Source organism: Drosophila ficusphila, unplaced genomic scaffold (assembly GCF_018152265.1).
Source record: "Drosophila ficusphila isolate 14025-0441.05 unplaced genomic scaffold, ASM1815226v1 contig_106, whole genome shotgun sequence".
In the NCBI taxonomy this organism is placed as follows: domain Eukaryota; kingdom Metazoa; phylum Arthropoda; class Insecta; order Diptera; family Drosophilidae; genus Drosophila; species Drosophila ficusphila.
In genome coordinates, this window is record NW_025063993.1 from 9,102,368 (window position 1) to 9,127,137 (window position 24,770).

The following is a 24,770-nucleotide window of genomic DNA, read 5'->3' on the forward strand; positions in this document are numbered from 1 at the left end:
TAAATAAATTCATTTAAATAAGTTTTCCTCAAAGTTTTCCTCAAGTCTTAGAAAAAGAATCACAAAAAACTGTCTAGCATGAAACATGTAAATTATACCTCAAAATCTCATCAAAATTTTTCGATTATTAATTTAAATTTATATCGCGTTGCAAACTCATCGACTATGTTTAACATGGTTAATGTTAATTACTATTTATAGCTTAGCACCCCACTGTGCGATGACTTTGACTTGCGTCTATTAACGACTGTTCGTGCTTTTGACGTCTCGCTTTTTTGCGCTTTATTGTTATTTCTTCATCATTGGTTAAAAGCATAAACTATCGCCTCGATTGCTCCAGGGCAGTGGCAAGTGCCCCTTCCCCCGGCTTCTGTGGCACTTTCAATGACCACTTAAAGAGCATTTTCTTCACACTTTCGTTGGTAACCACAGCGGCAAAACGGGGCATCAGCTGAATTTTCATTTCATTTTCTGTTACACGCAATGCTTTCCCGCCTCTACGCATTTTATCTTAATGTCCATTTGTCGAGATTACCGCATCGCTGGACGTGTGTTTAATTGCAGCGTCATCAATCAAGCAGCCACCGCCGAAAGTGTCCTCCGTTGACTCAACTTTGTTGCACTTGCTGTATGGTTTTGCTCGTTGCATATCGGCTGATTTTCCGGCTACATGGCTGGCCAACTGGATGTCCATAAAAAACCACGATGCACTTGGCTAATTTGCACACTAAATTATGTTTATGTTTTTGCTCTGTCTTTTCCGGTCGAGCTGTGAAGAATAACTTAGCCACTGAGTTTGCCCTGCAGTCTGGTCATTTTGGAATACTCACTAGCTTTTCGAATAATCAATCGACTGCATAGGAACTTTGACATTGAAATGGATCAGGTTTGACTTTTGAGTTAAACATTTCTGGTTAATATTCAAAAGTCATACCGCTTAGTTATGCATACTTAATTATTTTCATGCGATGAAAAGTTGTCGCCCAGAGCTATTCCGGTTTTTAATTAAGTCTTTTAAGGTTTAATAGTCTTTGACTTTGGGAAGTACCTTCTTGGATTAAGGTAAAGTATGGCTCGAAAGAATATACAGTTTTTCCAAGCTTTTAAATAATATCAAATATATTTATTAGAATATGAAACGTAATTAATGGTATCGCAATAATTGTAAATTGCTTACGTTGAGAGTTAAAAAGTTTTATAATTTGAATTCAAAATTTCCGCTCAATTATATTGAACCAGTTGAATGGAACCAGTGGCTTGGAACTAAAAAAATAATACCAGACCAGACAAAAAATATTAAAGCTTCACTGATAGCTAACATGGTTTCCAATTTTAACAGCAAAGCTTACTGTTATCACTCGGTAACTTTACAGAGGTCTTACAGCGAATTAAAGCCAGGTCAATTATCAAATTTAAAAGAATAAATTTGTCGAACATTCAAGACATCTTTTGAATCCCAAAGATCCATTTTAAACCATTATCACCCATAAAATCACATTTAATATAAATACGCAGCTCAAGTGGTGTAATAATCATAATTATATTTCGTGTTTAATTAATTTATTTGTACAATTCTATAGCTAGATATCAATAAAATTACATAGATCCTATGCGCTGCACGCCTATATCAACGAATCGTTTTCACAACTAAAGGGGGTTACAAAGTTTCAATTTGTGCAGTCAAATCTGGGCTACGTCCAGAGGAAATAGCTCAACTCGAAATGGGATTTCAGATACAGACTAGAAGAACTAAGTGACGAATATTAAACTAGGCATAGGTAGCGCCATTCATTAATCGTAAGGCCTAGGTCGTAGATCAAAGGCATTTTCGTATTTTGTTGCGTCAACAAATAAATATTTACAACGAAAGAAACTCTCTGGGGTTCCAAGTGGAAAATTAACAATAAAATACAAATAATACTGCTCGACAAGCACGTCACAAGGGGAGAATTTCGAAAGAACTACAGATGGGCGGAGAAAAGATGAGGGTGGCGGTGGATGGGGTTCGGATGGAGTGGTTGAGATGCACAATTAGTGGGTGGACGGAGGACCGGGAGGGGGTGGTTCAGTCAGCGTCATATCTCGCACTCGAACTCCGAGATCCGGTGGTTGAAGTAGACCACTCCGTGCTCGAGATCCTCGCTGAACCCGCTCACATCCATGTAGTCCGAGGCCGCCGAGTCGTCGTCCACCCACTTGTGCAGGGACCTCGTGATCTCCAGCCTCGACTGGGCGAACGAGGGTCGCATGTGGGGCTCCTTGTGCCAGCAGCGGGACATCAGGTTGTAGAACTCGTGCCGGCTCTCCTTGGGAAGATCGGGTCTCAGACCCTGCGGCACCCGGCGGATGACCTCGCGTCCCGTCAGCTGGGAATACGGCGTAGAGCCTGGGAAAATAATACATAATATTAATATTTATTTAATGAAATTAATTTACATTATTTTATTATATCACTTAAAATTAATCTACAGTCGGTACTGTATTAACTGAGCTATACAATCCAAAGCTTAAATTTCATATTTACTTTTTATGTTTGAACATATGTCTTGTAAATAAATGTTAACTTAGCTTCCCCTATGCAAAACAAGAAAACAAAGCACAATCAAGAAGTTTCTTAAGTGACTATGTTACATTTTGAGGTATATAAATCCAAATTCGGATAATTTTTAGAAAAGTTTAGGGGTTTTGGGCCATGATCAAGAATATATACACTTAAGGGGTCAGAGGTGTCTCCTTCCCTGCATTTCAAACTTCTGACTTGTATTATAATACCCTCTGCAAGGGTATAAAAACAGTTAACCACAACTCCAAATTGAATAATCTCATTAAAAACCGCGAATCGATACTTTAATTAACTGCACGGCTCACTTCACAAACGACAACATCTGGTTCTTTAAGAGATTAATGTTATGATAATATACTATTGTCTTTATAATTTGAATTGATGGTTGATTGAGTTTGTTTATATTCTTCCAATAAAAATTCTCGAATGTAAACGGTTTTGGTATTTAAACAAATACATTTGGAAATAGATTTATAAGTCTTCAAAGGGGATGTCGTGTCTTGTATACCATATATATTCTGTTGCTAACATGATAATCATCTTGAGTACCAATTAATCTTAATTGAGGTGTTATTTTACCGGAAGAATTTAGTATCTCAACCTTTTATTTAAACCTCATAACAAAAACCCACCTAGAGTGGCGATCTCCCACAGGACGATGCCAAAGGCCCAAATGTCCGTTTCGGTGGTGAACATGTGGTACTGCAGGCTCTCCGGAGCCATCCACCTAATGGGCAGAGCATGCCGCTTGCCAATGGTATCGTGGCCATGATGGGACTTCTTCTCCCCGTGCGGGTGATCCTTGGAGCAGTGACCTTGGCCCTGACCTTGGCCGAAGGTGTGCTGCCAGTGCTGCAGGATGTACCTACTGCCGAAGTCGAACTTGAACTTGTGCGCATTGTGGCGCAACAGATCGTTGGCCGCATTCTTCTCCTGCTCCTTGCGCAAACGCTCCGCGTCCAAGTCGATGGACATGCCAAAGTCACAGATCTTGCACATGCCATTGTGATCGAGGAGCACATTGCGAGCAGCCAGATCTCGATGGACAACCTGTAAACAACATACAATGATTTGTTATTAACTCCTTTTTAATTCATATAATATTTTACCCTTCTGCCTGCTATATACTCCATTCCGCAGGCTATATCCAAAGCAAATCCTGCTAGGGTTCGGGGTGACAAGGGAGCTAGGCTTCGACCTCCTGGCACTGAGGCAGGCAATATATTTGTGGCACTTCTAGCTGCCCTCAAAAGGGACAAGAGACGTCCCCTCATGGCATACTCCATTATAAGCATGTGGGGTTCTATGAAAACAATTAAATACAAGTTCAGTTAATTTAAAAATAAATTTATTTCGAATAAATACTCACCACTTTCCACACAAGCACCCAGTAGGGTAACCACATTCTGATGGGATCCCAGCTTCCTCATGATATTGGCCTCATCCTTAAGACTCACCTGCGCACTGCAAGCCCTGATTGTCTTGACGGCCACAATTCTGGTGGCTCCAAAGTGGCCACTCAGATCATCCGCCTCCGCCTTCCACACCTGACCGAAGTTTCCCTCGCCCAGGAGACTCTTCAGCCGGATGTTGCTCCTCTCGAACTCCTGGAACTCGCTGGCCAGCGAGGTTTTATCATCGTTGTTACCATATCGATTGTGGTTGGCATCCCGCTGAGCCGCCTGCGACATCGGCATGGCCTGGTGGTGCTGATGGTGTTGGCTGTGCTGGTGGTGCGGGTGATCCACCTCGTCTTCGTCGTCGTCCAGCTGATACTTGGAGTCCACCTTCTTCACCGGACTGATGGGCTGCTGATCGGTGATGCAGACATCGAACACCTCACCCTGTTTGGCTCGCCTTCGCACTACATAGTTGCGCACCAAGTAAAGGATAATGGCGGCTAAAGGAATCACTCCCACAGCCACCAAAACCAGGGTGACCAGATTCATGCGGCGCATCTCCAGATTCACATCCCTTTCGTTGGCGATCACCGTGGAGCTTATGTCCGCAGGAGCCACCGAGGATGATGACTCCACAATGCCGATGTAAACCTCACCGGGTGGAGTGACTGGTGGTGCGGTGGTTGTGGTGCTCGTACTCGTACTGGTGGGTCTCGGATGCACAGTGGATCGAATGGAGGTCAGGACAGTGGTGCGGAGTATCTTCGGACTGGAGTCGGTGGTGTGCGCTTGGTGGGTTTGCGTGCGTGGGGTGACGCCACAGTCGGAGGTGTTGTTGCAGAAGATGATCAGGTTGTTCGCATCCTCGATGTTTATCTCCTGGGTTAACGCGGGTCCCAAGGCTCTAATGAGTTCCTTATCCTTTTCAATAATCGAATTCATTTTCGTTGTTGTGGGAATGGCAGTGGTGGTGGAGCTACTACTGGTTGTTGTGGTGCTGGGAGTAGTGCTACTAGTCGAAGTAGTTGTAGTTGTGGTGCTGGTGCTTGTTGTTGTCGGTGCAGCAGTAGTGGTTGTTCTTCTTGTGGTGCTGGGAGCTGCTGTCGTTGTGGTTGTGGAAGTAGTAGAACTTGTTGTGGTTGGCTTCTCCGTTGTTGTGGTTGTTGTCGTCGTGGTGGTTTCCTCTGCTGGCTGAACTTCCGCCTGCCCCACTGTGGTTTCCTCCTCGGCACTTAGCACTGTGATGATCAGAGGTGTCGAGGATGAGGGTGCCACTTTTTGCACCACCCTGCGCACCACCGGCTTGGCCACTTCCGATTCGCTTTGCTTTACTTCCTGGAGTGGATCCGCCAGCCCAGCTGTGGGTCTTCCCGAACCCACATACCGCGTTCGACTCACCGGTGGGGCCGGTGGTGCTGCTGCGGGTGGTGCAGCTGCTGCTGCCAGTCCCCTTTCCCTCATGTGGTACTTGTATTTACTGCGACTTCGCTCCACCGGGGTCAGAGGTCTTCGCGTGGAGGCAGTTGGTCTGGTGGTGCTAACTGGCTGCGGAGTGGTGCTGGTGGTGGTGGTGGTGGTAGTCATCGTGGCGGTGGTGCTTTGGGCCACCGAAACCTCCAGAACTCGCGGATGCTCGTCATCCCCGTCGGCTGCTTTTATGGTCAAACCCCCAGGACGAATGGGAGGCAACTTGGCTCCAAAGTAGACATATGGCTTCAGCTCATCCTCCTCCTCCTCAGCGTCCTCCTCCATCGAGTTGGTCTTGCTGGGCACTCCCTTGCCCATCACTGTGGGCTTAGTGCCATCTGCAATGTGGTTCACGGTGGCATTCTGGTCCTTGGCCACCACGAAAAGTCCGTGAGAGGACTCATCACTGAAGAGGATCTCGTTGGTGTCGCGATCTCCTGCCGAAGCAGATGACTTCGAAGACCCAGGCCCCTTCAGCACCACCGAACTGTTGCCATTCGAGGGCATTGCCATACGGGTGAAGTTCGCACATTGCCGCATGCAACTGGCGGTGGTGCGGCGCGTGAAGTTCTTGGTGCAATTGCGGATGCACACGGATCTCGGATCACTTGGCGCCTTCGAAGTGGTCTCCACCGCCGCCGATGGGGAAATGGCGCTCCGCCCGGTGGTGCCGATCCTGGTGCGGAAGCCACCGCGATGCAAAGCGGTGCGACGAGCTGCCAGCACATTCATCAGCCTCCTCTCGCGATCCTGCGCTGAATTGAGTGGTGCAATCGAGGGTCGGTTGGCGCCCGAGGGCCTGTAGGTGGTGGGCTTATCACCAACCGCATCTGTGGGTGGGGATGTAGAAAAATATTTGCTTAGAACGGTTGGCATATTTTCAAAGTGGTTATGAGTACACGTTACTGAATATCGTGACGCAATCGTGAATCTTCGATTAATTCTAATTGTCATTAAAGCAATAATCTTGGCTTTAAGTGGGCAAGATTCTAATCTAAAGTATATTAATTAGTTAGAGCTTTACAAGAATAGCAATTATATTACAGTATTTCTAATGCTTTGAAAATAATATTAAGTGGATTGCATTTCTTTTGTTTACAACAATTATTATATCAACTAAATATTAAAATAGGTTAATCATGAAACATGATTGCAGTTGACATAATTATTTATAATAAAGTGCAACCAACTCTAAAGCCGATTAATCATTTCTGCTTTATCATTTCGACCCCGTTTCCTTATCAATTTTCGTTTCAGTGTAGGCCGCCTGGCTCTGGCATTCTTGACGCCAGATCGTGACAAATATTGGAAAAACAAATCTCGAAATGGAAATTAAATGCGACTAAGGCAACGAGCACGAAACCCGTTTGGAATGCGAACTTTGCCTAGGGTAAGGCCGACTCGGCCACAATCATCATCGCCATCACCGTCTGCGGTATTAACAAACAGCATCTCTAGCCATCGGCGGCAACATGAACATCTTGAGAAACGAGGCTGCTCTTTGGGCCATTAATCAGTTGGCCAAAACGCTCCTTGGCCCAACTGGTTCACCGAAATCTACGATATTATACCCGTTGTGCTGCAGTTTGCTCCGTCGACTCGTTAATTAACTAATGGCTCGCGGCTTCTATGTTCTATGTGCCCCCGGCCAGGCAGCTGGTCATTAAAGCCGATTGAGCAATGGGCCTAAATCCATGCTGTTTTGACCCGCGGAATCAGGCAAACAATTACAAGCGGCTGCTTGCACAATTGTTTAATTTTCGCGTTGCCAAAATGGCCAAAACAATGCCAGCAAACAAACAGTGAGCCGCCGCTGCCGCCGACGAAGTTGCTGCTTTTCACAAACATTTAGTTCATTGGCTGGCAGTTTAGGCCAAGGTTGGGCATCTCAAGCGCGGCAATGCGGCTAGAACAAGTTGCAGATGCCGCTTCCACCGCCGGCTGCCGCATTTCGGCCACTTTAACCCCACCACCACGTACCTCCCCTCGCCTTTTGTTTTCGCCTAACGATTGGTCTTTGTTTTGGCCAAGTCGTTTCTCGTTTTCGCGCTCCGCGTTTTCCACTCTTCGTTCGTCGTCCATTCTGCCGGATTGTACAACACTGGGCGCTCCATTTGGGCGTCTCGTCACGTCGCAGCGATGCCTTCAATGAAACGACAAGCAGCCGTCTCTGTGCTACCAAAAGGTGCATTGACTAGAGTCTTGATGGCAATTATTAATAAGGGACAAGTGTATACCTTGAATTATGTTCAAAAATAAAAATAATTGGTTTTGGTAAGTGCAATTACTATAGAAGCAAAGAAGTTGCAACCATCAGAAACTAAACTATATAGTACTTCTTAAAAATTATTATATAAAAATTATAAAATAAAAAATAAAAATTATATATTCAAAAGCTGACCATAGTTATTTAATATTTTTTAACTTTATTAATACTCGTGTTTAATTCCTTAAAACGAATTCGAAGTCTTTTTAGCCGTTATGTAGTGTGCATTCAATGCGGCTTACACTTCCTCCCGACTCCACTTTTTATGGAATTGGGAACTACGGCCTGGCCATTGCTTATTTCTTGGCCTGCGCGACTTCTTGGCATTAGCTATGCAGCCGTTGCCGCGGTGGCCATCGCGCCGCCGCCGCCACTTGGCATGCGTTGTGGAATTTTAATTTGATTTTGGTCATATACACGATCTTTTCGGCTGCGCCAGAGCCAAGTTGAGCGAAGCGGACCAAAACCAATGGCCAACTAACCCAAGACGGGCATCCGAAACGGTTCTCCCCACCGTCAACAGCCAACAGCCAGCAGTCGAGAGTCGTTTCGGAGTTTTTGGAGCGCCGACAATTGGCAAATTGGTATTGCGACCTGCCAGAAATCGACTGCGAAATGGGTTGGGGGAATTCTAATCTGGCTGTTTACCTAACTGCCCGCGAGCTGCTTACATAATGCCCAAAAATTGTGCAGCGTTTGGCAGGTGATTAATCTCCGGTCAGCTGAGAACAAAGCAGCCATCAAACGGATGCGACGGCGTGACTAATGCCAGCATTGGCTTCTACATTTTTGCGAAACTCACCATCGAACTCTGGCCCCCGAGCTAAAAAAAAAAAAAAAAAACAATGGAGAAGACCCCACCCGGTTTGGCTGGCGATTCTGGCCGAAAAAGCCAAGTTTATTTGGCAGCTAATGAGTCTTCGCTGCCGCACAAAGCCCATCAAGGTCGATCCCACTCTTTCGCCTTCCCTTCCCCGCCCAATAATTGCACAGATGCTACCGAACCGAAGCCGAAGTAAGTGTTTTTATACACATGAAAAATATATTAACCAAGATATATTTATAGATCGAAATCAACGCCTAAATGGTGTATTGTTTACTTAACATACTAACTGTTAAAAACATCCATACAAATGTTAAAAAATAAGAATATTAAAGCTCTATTAATAAATTCTTAGTTTATAACAATAGTATCTTGCAGTGTATCTGGCACAATTGAGTTAGAAAAACACAAACTAAACTATAGATAGGTAGTTGAGCTGGGGATGGGTATTAGCGCTTGAATGAATCGCATGTCTTGGCTTTTGTTTAGAACTTTTAATTAAAAATAAATTACCGACACGAGTGGGCAGTGGCTGACAGACAACTGACTTTGCAGTTTGTTTTTATTATTTTCTTTTCACGGCTAATTGACAAAGAAACATGTACACAGACACCCCAGAAAACATCGCACAGTCAAACACACTCAGTATTCGCTCACGCAATGCAGTTGATCGCGCTGACAGCTGTGTTTGATTCGATTGTCTAAACTTATTTAATGGTGTCACATTCAAAGTTATGAAATACCATTCAATGAGCGGAAAATTCATAATCATATGGCTGCAAACGAGCGTCTGTGGCTATGACACAAATGTCAATCATACGCAACGTTGCACAGCCAGCCAAAGCCAAATTACAGCCTGGCCAAATTGACAAAAAATTTGGAAATTTCCGCCCAAACGCAACCATGACACATCGACCGAGAATTCAAGAATAATAAAGAACTCGATTCATTAGCTCTGCATGTTGGTTAATAGAATTTTTAAGTTGCAATACAACATTTGCAAAAATTTTGAATTCTTTAGGATCATTTACTTGTATTTGAAAAAAATAGAAAAAATACCTTTTGGAGGTTTTATATTAATTGCGACTTTCTGTGGATTTGCCGGAAATCGTTTTTGAAGGGAGTTAAGTAATACTGAACCAAGTAAATCTAACTTATTACTCAATTAATCGAATTCGGTAACAAAAAAGATATGTGCAGAACGAAGGCTAATTGTTTAATGCCATTGAAAGGTTATTAATAAATTCAATTAAGGGGTTACATGGGTTTCCTCGGGTAAAAAACGGCCTTTTTTCAAACATTTTTTTTGCATATAAAAAATGAAATATTTCAATGAAACTTTTTATTATTTAAAAGATACATATTTAATAAAGATTTTGTGAAATTTTCAAAAAAAAATATCAAAATGTCGGTCATTACGACGCCATTTCCGGCAGTCCCTCGGAAAAAAGGTGCCTCCGCGTTGTCAGCAGAACTTCTTTCAGGATCATCCAAAGTAAAAATAAAAAAAACGTGTTTCAGTATAGACAATAAACTAGGTATTGGACGAAGGAAAAAAAAAAAAATGAAAATTGGATTTTTGGCAGACGTTTTTACAAAAAAATGCAAATTTCGATGAAAATTTCACGACATTTTTTTTTTTTTAAATAGTTGTAATTGAAAAAAAAAAAAATCCTTCGTTCAATACCTTGTAAATGATATCTCGAATACTTGTGTAAAATTTCATTAAGATCGGTTGAGTAGTTTGCGAGAAATTTTGACAACCGACTTTGAAAACATAGTTTTGAGAAAAACGCGTTTAAAGTTTTAAGAGACAATGAAAGTGGTCTCAAGCGTCCACTTTCTCAAGGCTGTATCTCCGAGACTATTACTCGGATCAACTTGAAAATTTAGGACAATATTCTAGAAATGTTATAGAATTTAATAAAACAAAAAAAAAAAAATCGATTTTTTGAAACCGTGAAACCCATGTAACCCCTTAAGCAATGCAAAGTTAATTCGTTAGAAAAGGTTGCTAAAATAAATTCTATAGTAAGTTGTAAATATATAAATAGGTATTACGCTATGATCGAAGTTATTTATAGAATATTTGCCTAAAATAAAATTCATTAATCACTCGATCCATATTTATTCACGCCAACGTTTTCTACTGAAAAGACTTACACTTATTGACCTTGACTCATCACTTTCTGAATCATTTATTCGTTTCCTGGCCAACAAAAGAAAGCCATTCAAGCTGAGCAGATGCAAATCCATTGAAATGGACGTAAAGTCTGGAAACTTTCGTTAATTCACTGGCACTAATTCCCGCGTCGCAACTTCACTTTTGCTTTCTGGTTTTTAGCCCGGTGTTTGTATTTGCTCAGCTTGGTGCATTCAAAAACCACACAGAGGCACTCATAACCGCGCACACCGATACGACAGGCAGTTCATAAATACTGTTTTTAAATGCCGCCTTGGCAGAAACAAAAACTTTCTCCGCTTTCGTTGCAATTTTCTTGCCGCTCTGTCTCTGTGTGTTATTTTCCCAGCTTTTTTCTCGCTCCTCGCTTTCGTTTGCAGCGTGCAGTGTTTGCTGCACCCTATCCTGTCCCACGTTCATGGCTAAAACGTGTTCGCTTATTTCGGCTCATTTTCGGCATTTCGTTTTTTTGTTTTTTTTTTTTTTGACTCGCTGGGCAGCAGACATGCAAGACATGTTTCTCTGTTTTAAGGTGGGATCGCCAATCGAAAGCATTTCTAATGTGAAATCGAAGCATGCAACACAACGCAAAGCGAAATGGGAAAAGGCACCGAATGCCGCATGGCTCCTTGACCATAACGGGGAATTCCGTTTTGTAGGGGGTGCACTCCCCCCACTAGTGGACTTTGAAAGTCCCCAACGAAAAGCGGTTTCTTAGGAGCCACACGGAAAAACCGCTTAACTGGTTTATTGAAAAAATTACAGCAAATGTAAAAAGCATTTGTTATAAACGATCATACTAAACCGTATTACTAGCGTAGTACGGTTCGCTATCCAAATTTTTTACAACTATTATTAAGGACAATTTAAAAGTCAAAATGTGAACGTATATTAAATACATAAAAATAAATTGATCCCCCCAAAGAAAACAAACTTATTGATGTGCACTTAATTCCACAACGAGTGCAACACCCCGCAGGAGGCAGCAAAAAGTTGACCGGTTCGACATTTTGGCCAAAAAAGGAGCCATCGGTGCCAGGCAACTCTTGTGGGTGCAGAAAAATGCAGCTAAATGCAGTCGAATGCAGGAAGTGCAGCTGCCAGCGACGACGTGAGAAAGCCAAGAGAAATGGCAAAGGTACTCGCTGCGGGCTAAGACGAAGAAATGCAAGCCAAAAGCATCGCGGATGTCAATGCGGAAATGGTGCTGAAAATGAAAATGAAACTGAAAACGAAGCTGAAGTTGTCGTGAAATGCCGCTAAATGAATCGTTTTGGCGTTGGCTATGGCTCTTTTGGCTTTCTGGCTCTCTGGCTTCCTGGTTTTGGGCTTTAACCCTTAGCTGCCTTGACAGACCGCCGACACCCAGTCTTGCCAACTGAGCGCCTGACCTTTTAATTGCGCAATTACGGCTCAGCGAGCGATTTCCACTTTAGTTCCCCATTTCCAAGGGAGCCCCATATGCTAAATGGTCAACAATACGACGACCTGCAACGTCGGATAATTACAAAGTTTTGTTGTTCATGATTTGTTAGGATTTTTGTATTTCTTTTTCGCCGGCTTCCGTTTATTTGTTTGGCTTAGCGAATTCAGCTCGGGGCTGAAAAGTTTTCAATACCCCAACGCGGCTGTGCATTGAGGCGTTGCGAACGGCCGAGGGGCGTGGCACATGTTCATCACCAGTCATCAGTCGCATCCAAGTCGGTATTTACGCAACGTAAACTACAAACTACAGCTTTTGCACCACCCCCATCATTAGCTTGTTGGCCGCTTTCTTTTGTCCCACGGATTTTAATTAAGTCCCCTGTAAATCATCGCAGTTGCGTAACCCTTTTCCCCGGACTTTTGGGTCATCAGTGGTTTTATTATTAATCACGCACACGAAAAAAAAAACACAAGAAAGCGAAAGACAAAACAGCCAAGGAAATTAACAAAACGCTGGACCTGGGGCTTAAAGAAGGGTTCAACAAACTTCCCCGCAGGCCACCTTTTTCGCAACGAAAGCTAATGAAAAAGAAATTATAAACATTTTATATAAAAATACGGCAAAAACACACTAAATTGAAATTCGCTGTGGCCACCGAAACACAAATTGCGCGTTTTATTTCCTTTTCCTAGCCCAAAATAAAAAATAAAAAATAACCACCAACCACAAAGTTACCAACTGGGAATGCGAATTTGGGTCTTCAAATTAAACTCAATTGAAAGGCAAAAACCATGCTAAATTAACGTGAATATCCAGGAAATAAAGGAGAAAAACGCAGCTATTTTAAATCATTTTGAGGTTATTGTATAACTTGATTTGAATATATTTGCATTTCATTTTTGTTTCTACAATTATTTCTAACAACCAATTTGATTATAAGCCAGCAGATTAGATTAGCCTAATTATTTCAGGGGATTCACAATGGTCAAAATATTTTAATTATGAAAATAGAAATATGTTACTCAAATAATGCTATACTTAATATATATTCTGAAAAGAAACAACAAAACTTAACCAAATAAGGAAGAGTAACAAGAATATATATAAAAAATGTATTTTAGTTTTGTTGTGTTTGGAAAGATGTTATTATAAAGATAAGATTTGTCAAACATTCAAAAAATAAACATTTGAATATTAAATTTATTCATACGAACTTATCTACAATCTAATTTTAAACCACCTAAAACACTATTCTAATTTTCTTTGTCTCTTACAGACCTTTGTCAAACATTCCCAGCTGTCCCATCTCTCCAAATTTAATTCTCATGCCAAAGTAACAAAAAGTATATTTCCCTTAAGTAACAATTGAAATGTACAGAGTACTCTTTTATCTGAAAACGAAAATCAAATTACTTCAAATGCCTTATTAATTAACATCCCAGATTTGTATTGTTTGTTTTTCTAGTTGTCTGTATTATTTATTTTTCTCAACTGTTTCCCCAGCTGAAAACCTTACATAATTATATGTAAATAATTCTTGGCCTTGCCATCCGGCTCAACTGAACCCTACTCCATCGATTAGTTCCGTGACGAAGATCTATTATAAATGGATCGATATCGGTGTGTTCGCCGTGCTGTTTACACATGTGAGCTTCGAACAATGAACAGAGCAAATGTTTTGATTGAATATTTGTTATTTCATATTGGGAGCAAAGGCAAAGGTAAGCCAAAATCCGAATCAGAGTACGTAACACGGTAGTTGGCAACGTGAAAGGGCTAAATATTTGAGCAGTTGCAGTGGCTTTTACCTCCGGCAACAATGTATCCCAGTGCCTCTTTCACTCTCCATCTTTCCCACATTGATGCACGCCCTCATATTGCGTATTCGCCCGAGTTTCAATCCCCTGCAGTTGCAGACCTGGCCCGAATGCACTTGGCTGGCTGACTGGCTGACTGGCTTTCTGGCTGGCTCTCTGTTGACTTTTCAGATTTGCTCTTTGGGGTCTTCTTCTTCGAAACTCGGGGCTTGCCAACGCTTCACTACGCCTGCTAAACGAGTGGGATTACGCAATGGACGCACATGAGGTCTCTTGGCTCCCCAAAAAAAAAAAAAAATATATATCGAAAGAAACAGGTAAACGTAATGAGCACACAACAAAATTTTTTAAACCGAACCCGGGCCACACCAATATTGATATTTTTTGGCCAAGTACCGCGAGTGTTCAAGTGGCCAGCAAACGACACCTACAACTGGACAGGCCAACTCCGAAAATTGCATTTCGTAAGCGACTGGCCAAGAGGGAAAAAAACAAAACGTAAACACCGAAATTATGTCCATTCATCGGGCATAAATTAAGCATAATCAAAATGCATTAACATTTGTTTAGTTACCTCTGGGCCGCAATAAAAAGTCTAATGTAGTTTCGGGCCAGACAAAAAGTTCATGAATAAAGATGCGAACCACATTTTTGCTTGAGTGTTTTTCGAGTCTTGGAACTTTAGGCCTAACACTTTGTACCAATAAAAAACACACTTATGTCGTCCATTGAATTCCAATTCAAATTCAAATTCGAAATACAATTTGAATTTCCATTTCAAACACCCACGCAGCTGAGCATTCGAGAAATCACCAAGTCCAAACTTAATTGTTTATGAAAATACTTAATTGAAATAACAATTACTGTTTACATTTATGAGTGTGCGAGAGGCAGCCATGGACAAAAGAGCCGGTCTAATCAATCCATTGGCCGCCGAGCACTTGCAGAGTTTTTAAAAAGCGTTTATGAAAGGCAGGCTGAAGCCAAAGCTATCTTCACCTCGACATTTGCCCTTGCAGAACAGTTTCATATTTTCGACAGTTGCAACTCTATAGGGTTTCACATTTTGTGGGCTTATCTTTGCGGTGGCATCTTGTTTTAACATACTCAAAGGGTCACACGTTTGGATTGGACCTTTCTAAACCTAATTAATTACTTTAGAGTACTTGATAATATTTATTTTTCGGAAGGTTGGGAAATATTTAGTGGATCCACTGATTGAGCTTTCAATTTGCATTGCATTCCATAATAATAAAATAAAATAAAAGAGTCACACTTTTGAATTGGACCTTTCTAAACCTAATTAATTGCTTTAGAGTACTTGATAGTATTTATTTTTGGGGAGGTTAGGAAATATTTAGTGGATCCACTGATTGAGCTTTCAATTTGCATTGCATCCAATAATAATAAAACGTTTAATGGTTTTCCCATGCAAAAAGAGGTAACCTAAAACGTTAAGTACAGCCATTAAAAGTCCCATGATTGAATAAAATCTCAAAGCCTCTTTTTATGTATCCTCAGCTGACGGTGGCCGAAAGCGAAAACATAAAATTGAATGCAAGGAGACTGCCCCATAAAGCCAATTCCTTTCTGTCTCATAACAACCGCAACGTTGACAACCACTTCTGGCTTTCAAAATGCAAAAGATTGGCCAATGCCAGAGTGGCCTGCCGTTGAGCCGCTTCTTCGGCCACATTCGTTCGCTGGCTGGCCGGGCCAATTGTTTCCAGCCAGCCGACACTCGAATGTTGCAGCGGCGATTGTTGCCTCGTCTGCTGCCAGTTGGTCAATAATTGGCATAGATTTATTTTGGCTAGTTGGCAATTTTTTTGTGTTTCCCCTTGCGCGAGTGTTCGTGTGTGAACGGGTACGGGTATGGGTATGGGTATGGAATCGGATTGTAATAGTAATATGCTAGAAAACTTACCCACATCGCCGGGGCTGAAAATTTCCGCTGAATTTCGGCTTTCGCCGTCGCCGGCGGTCGCATTCAATTGGAGTTGCTGCTGCTGTTGCACAGGCGGCTCTCTAATTGCACCATTAGTTGCATTCGTCTGCGTTTCACTCAATGTTGCCGCTGCTCCTGCCTCGGCCAACAACAATGCCACCAACAACAGCAACCAGCAACTGCAAAATGATTCATTGCCTCGATGGATTTTCATCAACGACATCGTAACCGAAGCATACACCGAATGAAAAATAAACAAAAGTACTCAAATTATAGTTGCTGCTCTGGCTCTGTTGCTTTGGCTGATTGTTTTCTCTGCTGATTTTCTATCTGGTTTTCTATTGTTCGTTTTCGCACAGACACAAGCACACATACACATACACATACACGCGCGGGTTTTCCACTTTTCCACAATTGTCTTGTAGAATGAAGCTGCGTCTTCTGGTCGGTTACTTTGGCTGCAACTCCTCCCCTTTCTCGGCCCGCTGAAGTTGCCGCTGTGGATGTTGCTGCTGTGGATGTTGCTGCTGTTGCTGTTGCGTGCAATAATTCAAGTCGTGCTGTCGACTTATCTGTGCTGCTGCTTTGGGAAATCGTACGCCTGCCTTTTGCTGCAAATGTCGGAAGAGAGATCGGAGTGCATTAGTGAAATGTTGGTGATTGGTACACAAATAGTCATGGAAAATGCGGCGAAAATCATTGGGAGAGACAATGCATTGCACGGAGATCTAAACGGGTTTTAACTAACTTTACAGTGCGTTTCGTTTTAATAATGCGGATGTTGAAGGGCAAATGAAATCCGTTTGTGGTTGGAGGAAATATAAAACAATGTAATAAATAACCTTTATTAAAACTGTCCGAAACTTTATTAATAAAAAAATATACCTCCTCAAAAAAGAAAAAGAAGGGTCACCTATCTGCAATCCATCTTAGACATTTTTAAGTGTTTTTAACACCAAAATTGGAATAAATCAGAGTCATACATTAAAATTCTAAGCAGACCCATTAATGTCTTTTTAACCCTCGACAAGCCAATAAAATGCTCAAAATATTTGCCATGTCAAAAGCATATTCGTGTCATAACTTGTGTAGTTTAGAAACAGCTTGCCTAAAAAATTATGGACTGCGGCCAGCTCTAAGGTCCCTGCTCAGTGCACAACCCCGGTAAGCTGCTAACGAAAAAAAAAGATATTTACGGCTGACTTGGCCATCACATCGGGCCTACCGCATGGGCAAACATCAATTATAATTCGCGGTAAGTAAGAGTGATAACTGAGGTCGCCGAGCTAAGCCCGGGCAAACCGATCAGCGCCACCGCCTGCGGTTCAATAAAATCCCAAAGCCCAAAGCAAAAACCACAACGACATCACGCATACGCCCTGTTGTACGCGGGACTTGTCAGTGTCGTTTCTGGCTCGTCGCTGGCCATTAAAACATAACCAACTATGAATTTTTATGGCAATGTGTGTCATTGCCTGGCGAGGAATCAATTAAAAAGTGTTCGAGGGGCCTTTTTGGCGCTGCTTGCGCAAAATTACGTTGACAATTTCACTCGATTTGGTATGCGGCATAAACTGCCACTCAACTCGAGCGAAGACAAGAAGCCTTCATGCCTGGGTGCGGCAAGGCTTTGCGTAATTTTGGCTAAAGAAATAAACCCAAGTCTTACTAAGCGGATGAGTCCACATTTTGACCCTCACTTAAGTTATGATTCTTTGTTATGCTGATGAATTATTGTGGCAAAGCAGACAAAACTGCGCATAGCATTTCTATTTTTACATTGGCCAAGAACCTTTCTAGTAGACGGCCAAAGAGGATGGGCGAAAGTTCAACGCTCGTTGGCCAGAACCTAAGCCGAAACTTCTTTTTTGGCCATTTGGCCATAGGCAGTTCCCATGATTAATTGAGCCAAGCAGGATGCCATGTAAGAAAAGCCAAAAGAAAGAGATTTGCATGTTGATGATGGTGCTAATGCCAAACTGATGATCACAAAGAACAGACCCATGATAACCATTTTTAAATTATATGTTTTTCGTAATTTGGCTATAATTCGAGAAGATATTTTTTGTTTGCCAGCCGCCAGGCTTTGCTCATTAAGTTCGCTCCCAGTTTAATTATAAGAAATGCCTTCGACTCGCTCGTTCACGCTGGTTTTTATATGATTATATTTTTTTGTTAATTTGTTATAACATCAGCGTTCTAAACTTAACTGCCAAAGCGCGCAATACGTCTGCAAAGAGGCAAGACCGAGGCAAGAAGGTGTCGAGGCTTAAAGATACTCATTATTATAAAAACCATCATCAAGCTAATGTACTTTGGCTTAAAAATAGATTCCTTGTATGTATTGTAGCTGTAAAGAATAAACCTTTTGTTGCGGAATATCATATATTATATTTCTTAGAGTCGGCATTCTGTTTTTCATACCTCATACCTGTACCCTTATTTTTTAATTGCCAAAAAAGCAGCTTAGAATCAGATTTTGTCATGTTGGCTCTCGAACTCAATCAACGTCTCTACAATGAACAGAAATATTTTCGAGTGCCTAACAATTGGATGAGTTTTGAAGTGGTTCTCGGCTTGTTTGTTTGATTCCTTCGATGATTGATATAGTGCGCAGTCGAGAAATCTGAGGGGATTTCAGCCCAACGTGCGAAAGAATTTCTGGTCGGCATACGGATAGAATTCCCCATCTCGAAAACGCCCACACAACAGATCGTGCGATGCTGCGGCTTTGTTTTGCCGTTTCTGTATACTGTATAGTATAGTATTGTGGCGAACAATGGGTTAAACTTGGCCACAGCTGATTAAACATGCAAATTGGCGTTGGGAAATCGTGGACGAGCAAAGACACGACACGGCCAGTTAAAAATGTTTATCAATCCGGAGATTTTATCAGCCGGGAGCGATCTGCGGATCGCATAAACATAAACACACTCGTCAAACAAAACATCGCGGGCAAAATAAATGCAAATTTGATTGCCAGTTTCTGTTGCAATCACTCAACTCGAGTGCAACCGAAGAGGAGCTGGGGATTCATACAGCGGATCGAAGATCGGCTTCTAAGATTGGCTTAAGCACGAAAATATTTTAATTTTGCAATTAAGCAATACTTAATCTAAAGAAGTGTACGTAAATTTTCCTTAATAAACAGAAAAGCAAAATGTTTTCCTTTACTGCTTTGCCTATTCAATATGGTAATAAATAGGCGCCGAGGAAGTTTCAATGAATCTGAGGAATGCTGTATCTCATCCATAATTAAACTGGAAGGGGGAATAATTAGAAACCATCTAACAGTTAGCTAATTATAACATGTAATAAAACACAGGCAAAGGTCAGTCTAACCAGTTAGAAGATTAAGTTATTGTTGCAGGAAAATAAATCTAGTGACGGCTTAAAATATGGCAAATGAAGTACATTTTAAATTAGATTTGGGTTTGTGAAATTAATTTTGAAGTTCCTAGAAAAAATATAGAAATTAAGCTTATGAACTCATTAAAAATTAGACGCCAATTTGCTTAGTTTCTATGCATATTTCGAGTACTTTGTCAACCATGAAGGTGAAGTCGTCTTCAAAAGTTTTTTAAAATCCAAGCCACGCATGACAAAATCGACAGTAGATGTCGTCAACTTCCTTTTGGGTAATGAAATAATTATGTAGAATAAATATTAAGTAACTAACGCTTTCGGTGTGTGTACCCGCCGAGTGCTGTTTGTATAACAACCGACAAATTTAATAATACAAATAATGCATAATTTAGTCATACGCTGGCACAGCATTCAGCCAGTTCCGAGTTTCAATCCGAGTCTGATTTTGAGGCTCAGTCCGAGCGTGCAATAGAATAATTAACCCTGAACCTAGCAATATACTTATGGCTCTGCGAACTCACGTACGTAAGAATGCCCCATTGTTGTTGGCCCACTCACTATAATCATTTACCAGGCGGATTTTTACACGTTTGGTTCTCGGAACCAGGCAGTATCTACAAATTCCTCTTATGTGCCAAAGTGCGCAAATATTTGTCAGCTATTTTCGGGTTTTTTACCGAGTGTGATTAGCTAATACGTTCGGCAAACTTCAAGAAGTGCCCTCCCACTTGGAGCATTTTATCGAAATGCCTTAACAATCCCCCCGGGGTGCACATTTTGATTATTGGTAACACTCATTCCGCATCTCCGTTTGTGCAAGACTTTTAAAAAGCGCTGAAAATTAATGAGCTGCACTTAAAATCGCGTTTGGCGGAGGGGGCCGGCGGATATACGTCTATATAGGGAGCGGGGAGATTTGATTGAAAATGACAGTTAACGTGCCAGCGCAGTCATTAAGGCAAATTTGCAGTTTGCGGTCAGGCAATATGGAGTGTTCGGATCGGATCGGATCGGGGGACTTGAGCTTGGATGGGGATAGCGATGCCAGATTTGCGTGTGTGATTATGCAAAGGCTAAAGAAAAGCGCAAGTGGCTGCGAAAAGTGTGTGTAATCAGTTAACAACACTGCTGTTGAGACAATTGGGGCTCCGATTAGATAACCTGCCTTTTGGCACACTAACCGCTACAGCAATTATTGATAATTTTTAAGGTAAATATATATTCGCAACACCAGGTTAAATCTCTGACCAGGTAAAAGGAAGTCTATTTCCAGAAACAAAACCATTCAAAATAATGAAAACAAATTAGTGTACATGATAGCTAAAGTGTTGTGCTTAATCGGTAGTTTAATTTCCTTACCAAACAAATATTATATTTTATGTCATTTAAATACACACTTAATAAATATGTTATTTTAAATCTTTAGGTATTAATTTCTCAGGATTATATGACATTAAACCCATCTAGTTTTAAGTGGGATCAAGTGGAACAGGGAGTGTTTCGCCGCACTTCCCACAAAGATTGAAGCTCTCCCCCACCTAAGTTGCAATTTGCTCATTCTTTTGTCAAGCTCAAGGCTTTCGTACGACTCTATTTACCTCATATTGTGCACTTTTAAGGTGCCGCCTCCAAAGACGCGTGGGTGGATTGGAGTTAACTCGATAGAGGTGGCAATGGAGGTGCAGGGGATCTGATCGCTTTGATACAGTGACCGATTTTGTTAGGAATTTCTAGACGCGCCCATGAGTCATCGAGTAGGAGTCTGTGCGGTGCGCAGTTGCAAAAGCACCAGTACTTAAATGCAAAATGCCCATTAAACTGATTACAGTTGCAGACGGCGAGCTGCCCTCCATTTCCTAATTAATGCAAAGTACTTGGGGGAGCGGCGCCGAAATAGACCAAACTCGAGCTTAACCTAAGCCCAGACAGTGATCACTCGAACTGAACCACTAAACCACCTTTTTTAAAAATTACTATGAAGATTGTTAACCCGCTTTTCTATTAGAAATCTAGAAAAATTGTGGCACATGGTAAGTAAAAAATACACTATTTTGTAAATCATATTAAATGGAAGACATCTCTGTATGTATTGCTATATTTTCCTGTGATAAATATTAGGTCTTTTAAACCAGAGCTTATTTTTCGTACCTTTGTTTCATCGTTAAAACTTAAATAAAAATTCTTTGTCTTCAAGAACTCAATTCAGAGGGACAGCTGTATCTGAACCTAGGTAAAGTAACTCATTCCCCGAATTGTTTCCATATCGCCAACCGCACTGAGTCACCAAAGCTCCGCCGGCAACAGCGGCCAACAACAATCACAGCAGCACTGCTGCTGTTGCATAACGAAGACCCACAAGTGGCGACTAACTAGCAGCTTAATGCTCCATTGGCGGCACATTAACGGCTCCGTTAGCATCCATTTCGAATGCAATTAGGTGGCGATGCACCGGTGCAGCGTCCGGTTACCAGCTGGGTTCGATCCGCTTCGAGCGTACCGTACCGCTCGTCGATCACCGATCACCGAGATCGTCGCTTTACCGCTCCAGTGTTTACCGGTGGACAGATCGGTGGCGTCTCCTCTTTCCATCCGCTTCGGATAGCCACCGTATTATGGTTATGGTTATGGTCAACTTTGCGGCCGGACAAACAACTTTTCAATTTGCACTCGGGCAAAATGTTCACACAGTTTCGAGCTCGCCATTTGTGTTTGTTTGCCTTTGCGTTTACACGATTTATGATAAGTTTATTTTTAAATGTTAAACAAGCTGGCAACAATGCGACGGGCAAAGTTCTAGCCCGACTCCCTTGGGCGATATACTGCATACTCTATATGGGGAGGGGGCGTGGCCGCAGGCTAGCCGCCTGATCTGCGGCGATCCCAGCTAATGAGCTCGACCCCCGGCCTTTTTGGTCCCCGCATTTGCCACGCTCCAATTATTGCAACTCGCGGTGGCAGTTGGCAAATTAGAACGGCAAGGTGATTCCGTTTTGCCCCTGCAGACCGTCGGAGGTCAGCAGGAAAATATGGAAAAATGCACGGGCCATTAATAAACTCATATATTCGATATAGTGAAAAAAAAACTCGGCGAACTACAGAACCAGCCAGATTAAACCTGTTTCGCGACAAGTGCGCCATGGTCCACGACTGTCCATGTCCATTACAGTTAGAGACATGGGCACTAAATGCAGTTTCAGTCTGCCATAACAGTGGGCAATATCTATATTTATTGATCTCAAATTCCCAGGGGTATCACGGAAACAATAAAAAAACAAGAAAAAATTTAAAATGGATTAATGATACAAAATGTATTGTTTAGAATATTTATTTCTCTTGGAAACTTCATTTAAAAATGTTACCTTAATCTGGGTATAAACCTTTGGATGATCTTTATAACAGTTTACCACCAACTTGAAACATTGTACATAAAAGAGAATATTTTAACAATCTAGTTTAATTTTGAAAAATCAATGTTGTAGAATTTATTCTCTGATAACTTAACATTGTCTGCAAAAACATTTAACAAAGTAAATAGAGACTGATAAGCCCATTTTCAAGGCGAAAGGTATGACATATTTTCTTTTTTTCAATCTTCTGACAACTGATTATTTCCCAACTATTTTTTGAAATTCTAAAACCCATTTATGGGCTTTCCACTCCACAGTACCGCGAGCAGTGCTGGTGCTGTAACAGTTGTTTTTGCTTGGAACCTTTTTTGTGGGCCCGGTTTCGGTCTGTTTTTTGTTGGTGTTTTCAGTTTTTCTTTTTTTTTTTGGTCTGTGAAGTTTTGTTATGTTTTTTCCAATTGCTCATTGATGTCTGTTTGCTTTTGGCTTTAGTTTCGGCTGTGGCACCGTTACACGCTGCCTGCCTGATTTTGCACTCTCCCGTTTTAAAGTTCAAAGGTGTCGGTACACAATGTTTGTACTACGATTTTGTGTCGTGAGAACCGAATTGGTAAGATACTTGCAGCATGCAGATGGTCAGTTTTTATAGCTATTTTCCTAATGGGAATTTTTCGGGGGGCATTTCGAACTCACTTTAGCAGCCATTGGTGGAGGTGATCCGCAGGTGCTCAGGTGCAAACGCATCTAGCATATAGACCGATTTCTTTCGAGAGCTTTTCGGGTGAGAGCGGGATGGCAATACTGCCCGAGTTAAAAAGCAGATGATGCTCGCGATTTTACATAAACTTCACTGATTGAGATACAGATATTTTATTCGCAACAATGACAATGCACGCTGTAATTAATTTCGCTTCAGGCCAATTGATAATAACAACATTTCGCATTTCATCTGCGCTCGTTTCATTTCGCTTCATTCATTTATTTATGCATTTGACCCGCTTTGTGTGGCTTTGACAACAACAGCAATACAAATTGTGAAAACAACAACCGAAACGAGTTGCAACAATATTCGTACGGCAAAAAACACACACGGCAGGTTGGCTTATTTACTTGGAATTTCGCCCGTCGCTGGATTCTACGCAAAAAAACTTGTTGCCCGTCTTGTTGTTTTGTTTATGATTTTCATTCTGCACTTGTCGACTTTTTAGTATTCTTTAACACACGCACAACACCACCAACACACGGACGCCCGGGTTTTGGTTAAATACTCGTATTTTCACGGATTTCGTGAATTTAGTGCGTTTCTTATTCGGTTTTCGGTTTCGTTTCAGCACCCACGACTTGAGTTTGGCAAGCAGCGAGCGTAGTTTTCTCTATCTGCCTCTCGCTCGCACTCGCTTAGGAGGCGGGGGGTGGTGGGCGTGACGGGCGGTAAATCGCATGCGCGCGTATCGCGTATTCGAACTGTTGGCCTCAAGCTGCGCGAATCAACTGAGCAAGAGTGCGCGATCGCGTGAGCGAAGCTCTGAGCACAGCTTAAAAGCGAAAGCCGAGCTTTCGCAGGTGAGCAAAACAGGTGAGTGAGGAGCTTTTTGGTCTAACGACATCTGGCGGCATTTTGGAGTAACCAATATCATATTTTTGAACGTTACTAATTTAAATTAAAAATGGAATTATATTTCTATACTGTCTACATTTTTAATAAGTTATTAAATGTAAAGGTTTTCATTTATAAATGTTTTTGTCTGTTTTACAAATGACTATTTAAAAAATAACTTTGTACCGTTTTTATAGAAACGATCAGAAATATTTTGTTATATATCTTCACCCTTTTTTAAGTATCAACCCTTTTCCCTCGCCACATCTGAAAAAACTACTTTTACATTTTTCGGCTATATTCGTAAAAACCTGTTGTCCTCAGAGATTAAAATAAGTAACATAAATTCAATTAAAATGTATTTTTGAAGCATCTTGTAAACCTGCAGATCCTGTATTTATATAATTAATTAAAGGTTAAATGTACGCAGTCTCAGAAATTTTAATTGGGTTTAATTGTAGCAAATAAAAGTAAAACGACAATGTTTTGTAATTTTAGCAGAAGAAGGTATGTATTTTTATTATTATATACGACTGTAAAAAAGGGTCATTAGTTTACCCATTTTAAT

General features: G+C 41.5%; 1 protein-coding gene across 1 annotated transcript; it reads right to left on the minus strand.

The window, feature by feature from the left end:
* Positions 1 to 1,521: 1,521 nt before the first annotated feature.
* Positions 1,522 to 24,082, minus strand: LOC108096373 (mucin-19). Its single transcript, XM_017197925.1, has 6 exons — positions 23,299 to 24,082; positions 15,872 to 16,503; positions 3,933 to 6,260; positions 3,673 to 3,866; positions 3,196 to 3,613; positions 1,522 to 2,386 (listed from the first exon to the last, which is right to left on the minus strand). The coding sequence occupies exons 2-6, from the start codon at positions 16,113 to 16,115 to the stop codon at positions 2,076 to 2,078; spliced, it is 3,495 nt and encodes a 1,164-aa protein (XP_017053414.1). The 5' UTR covers positions 16,116 to 16,503; positions 23,299 to 24,082; the 3' UTR covers positions 1,522 to 2,075.
* Between the last annotated feature and the right edge of the window lie 688 nt (positions 24,083 to 24,770).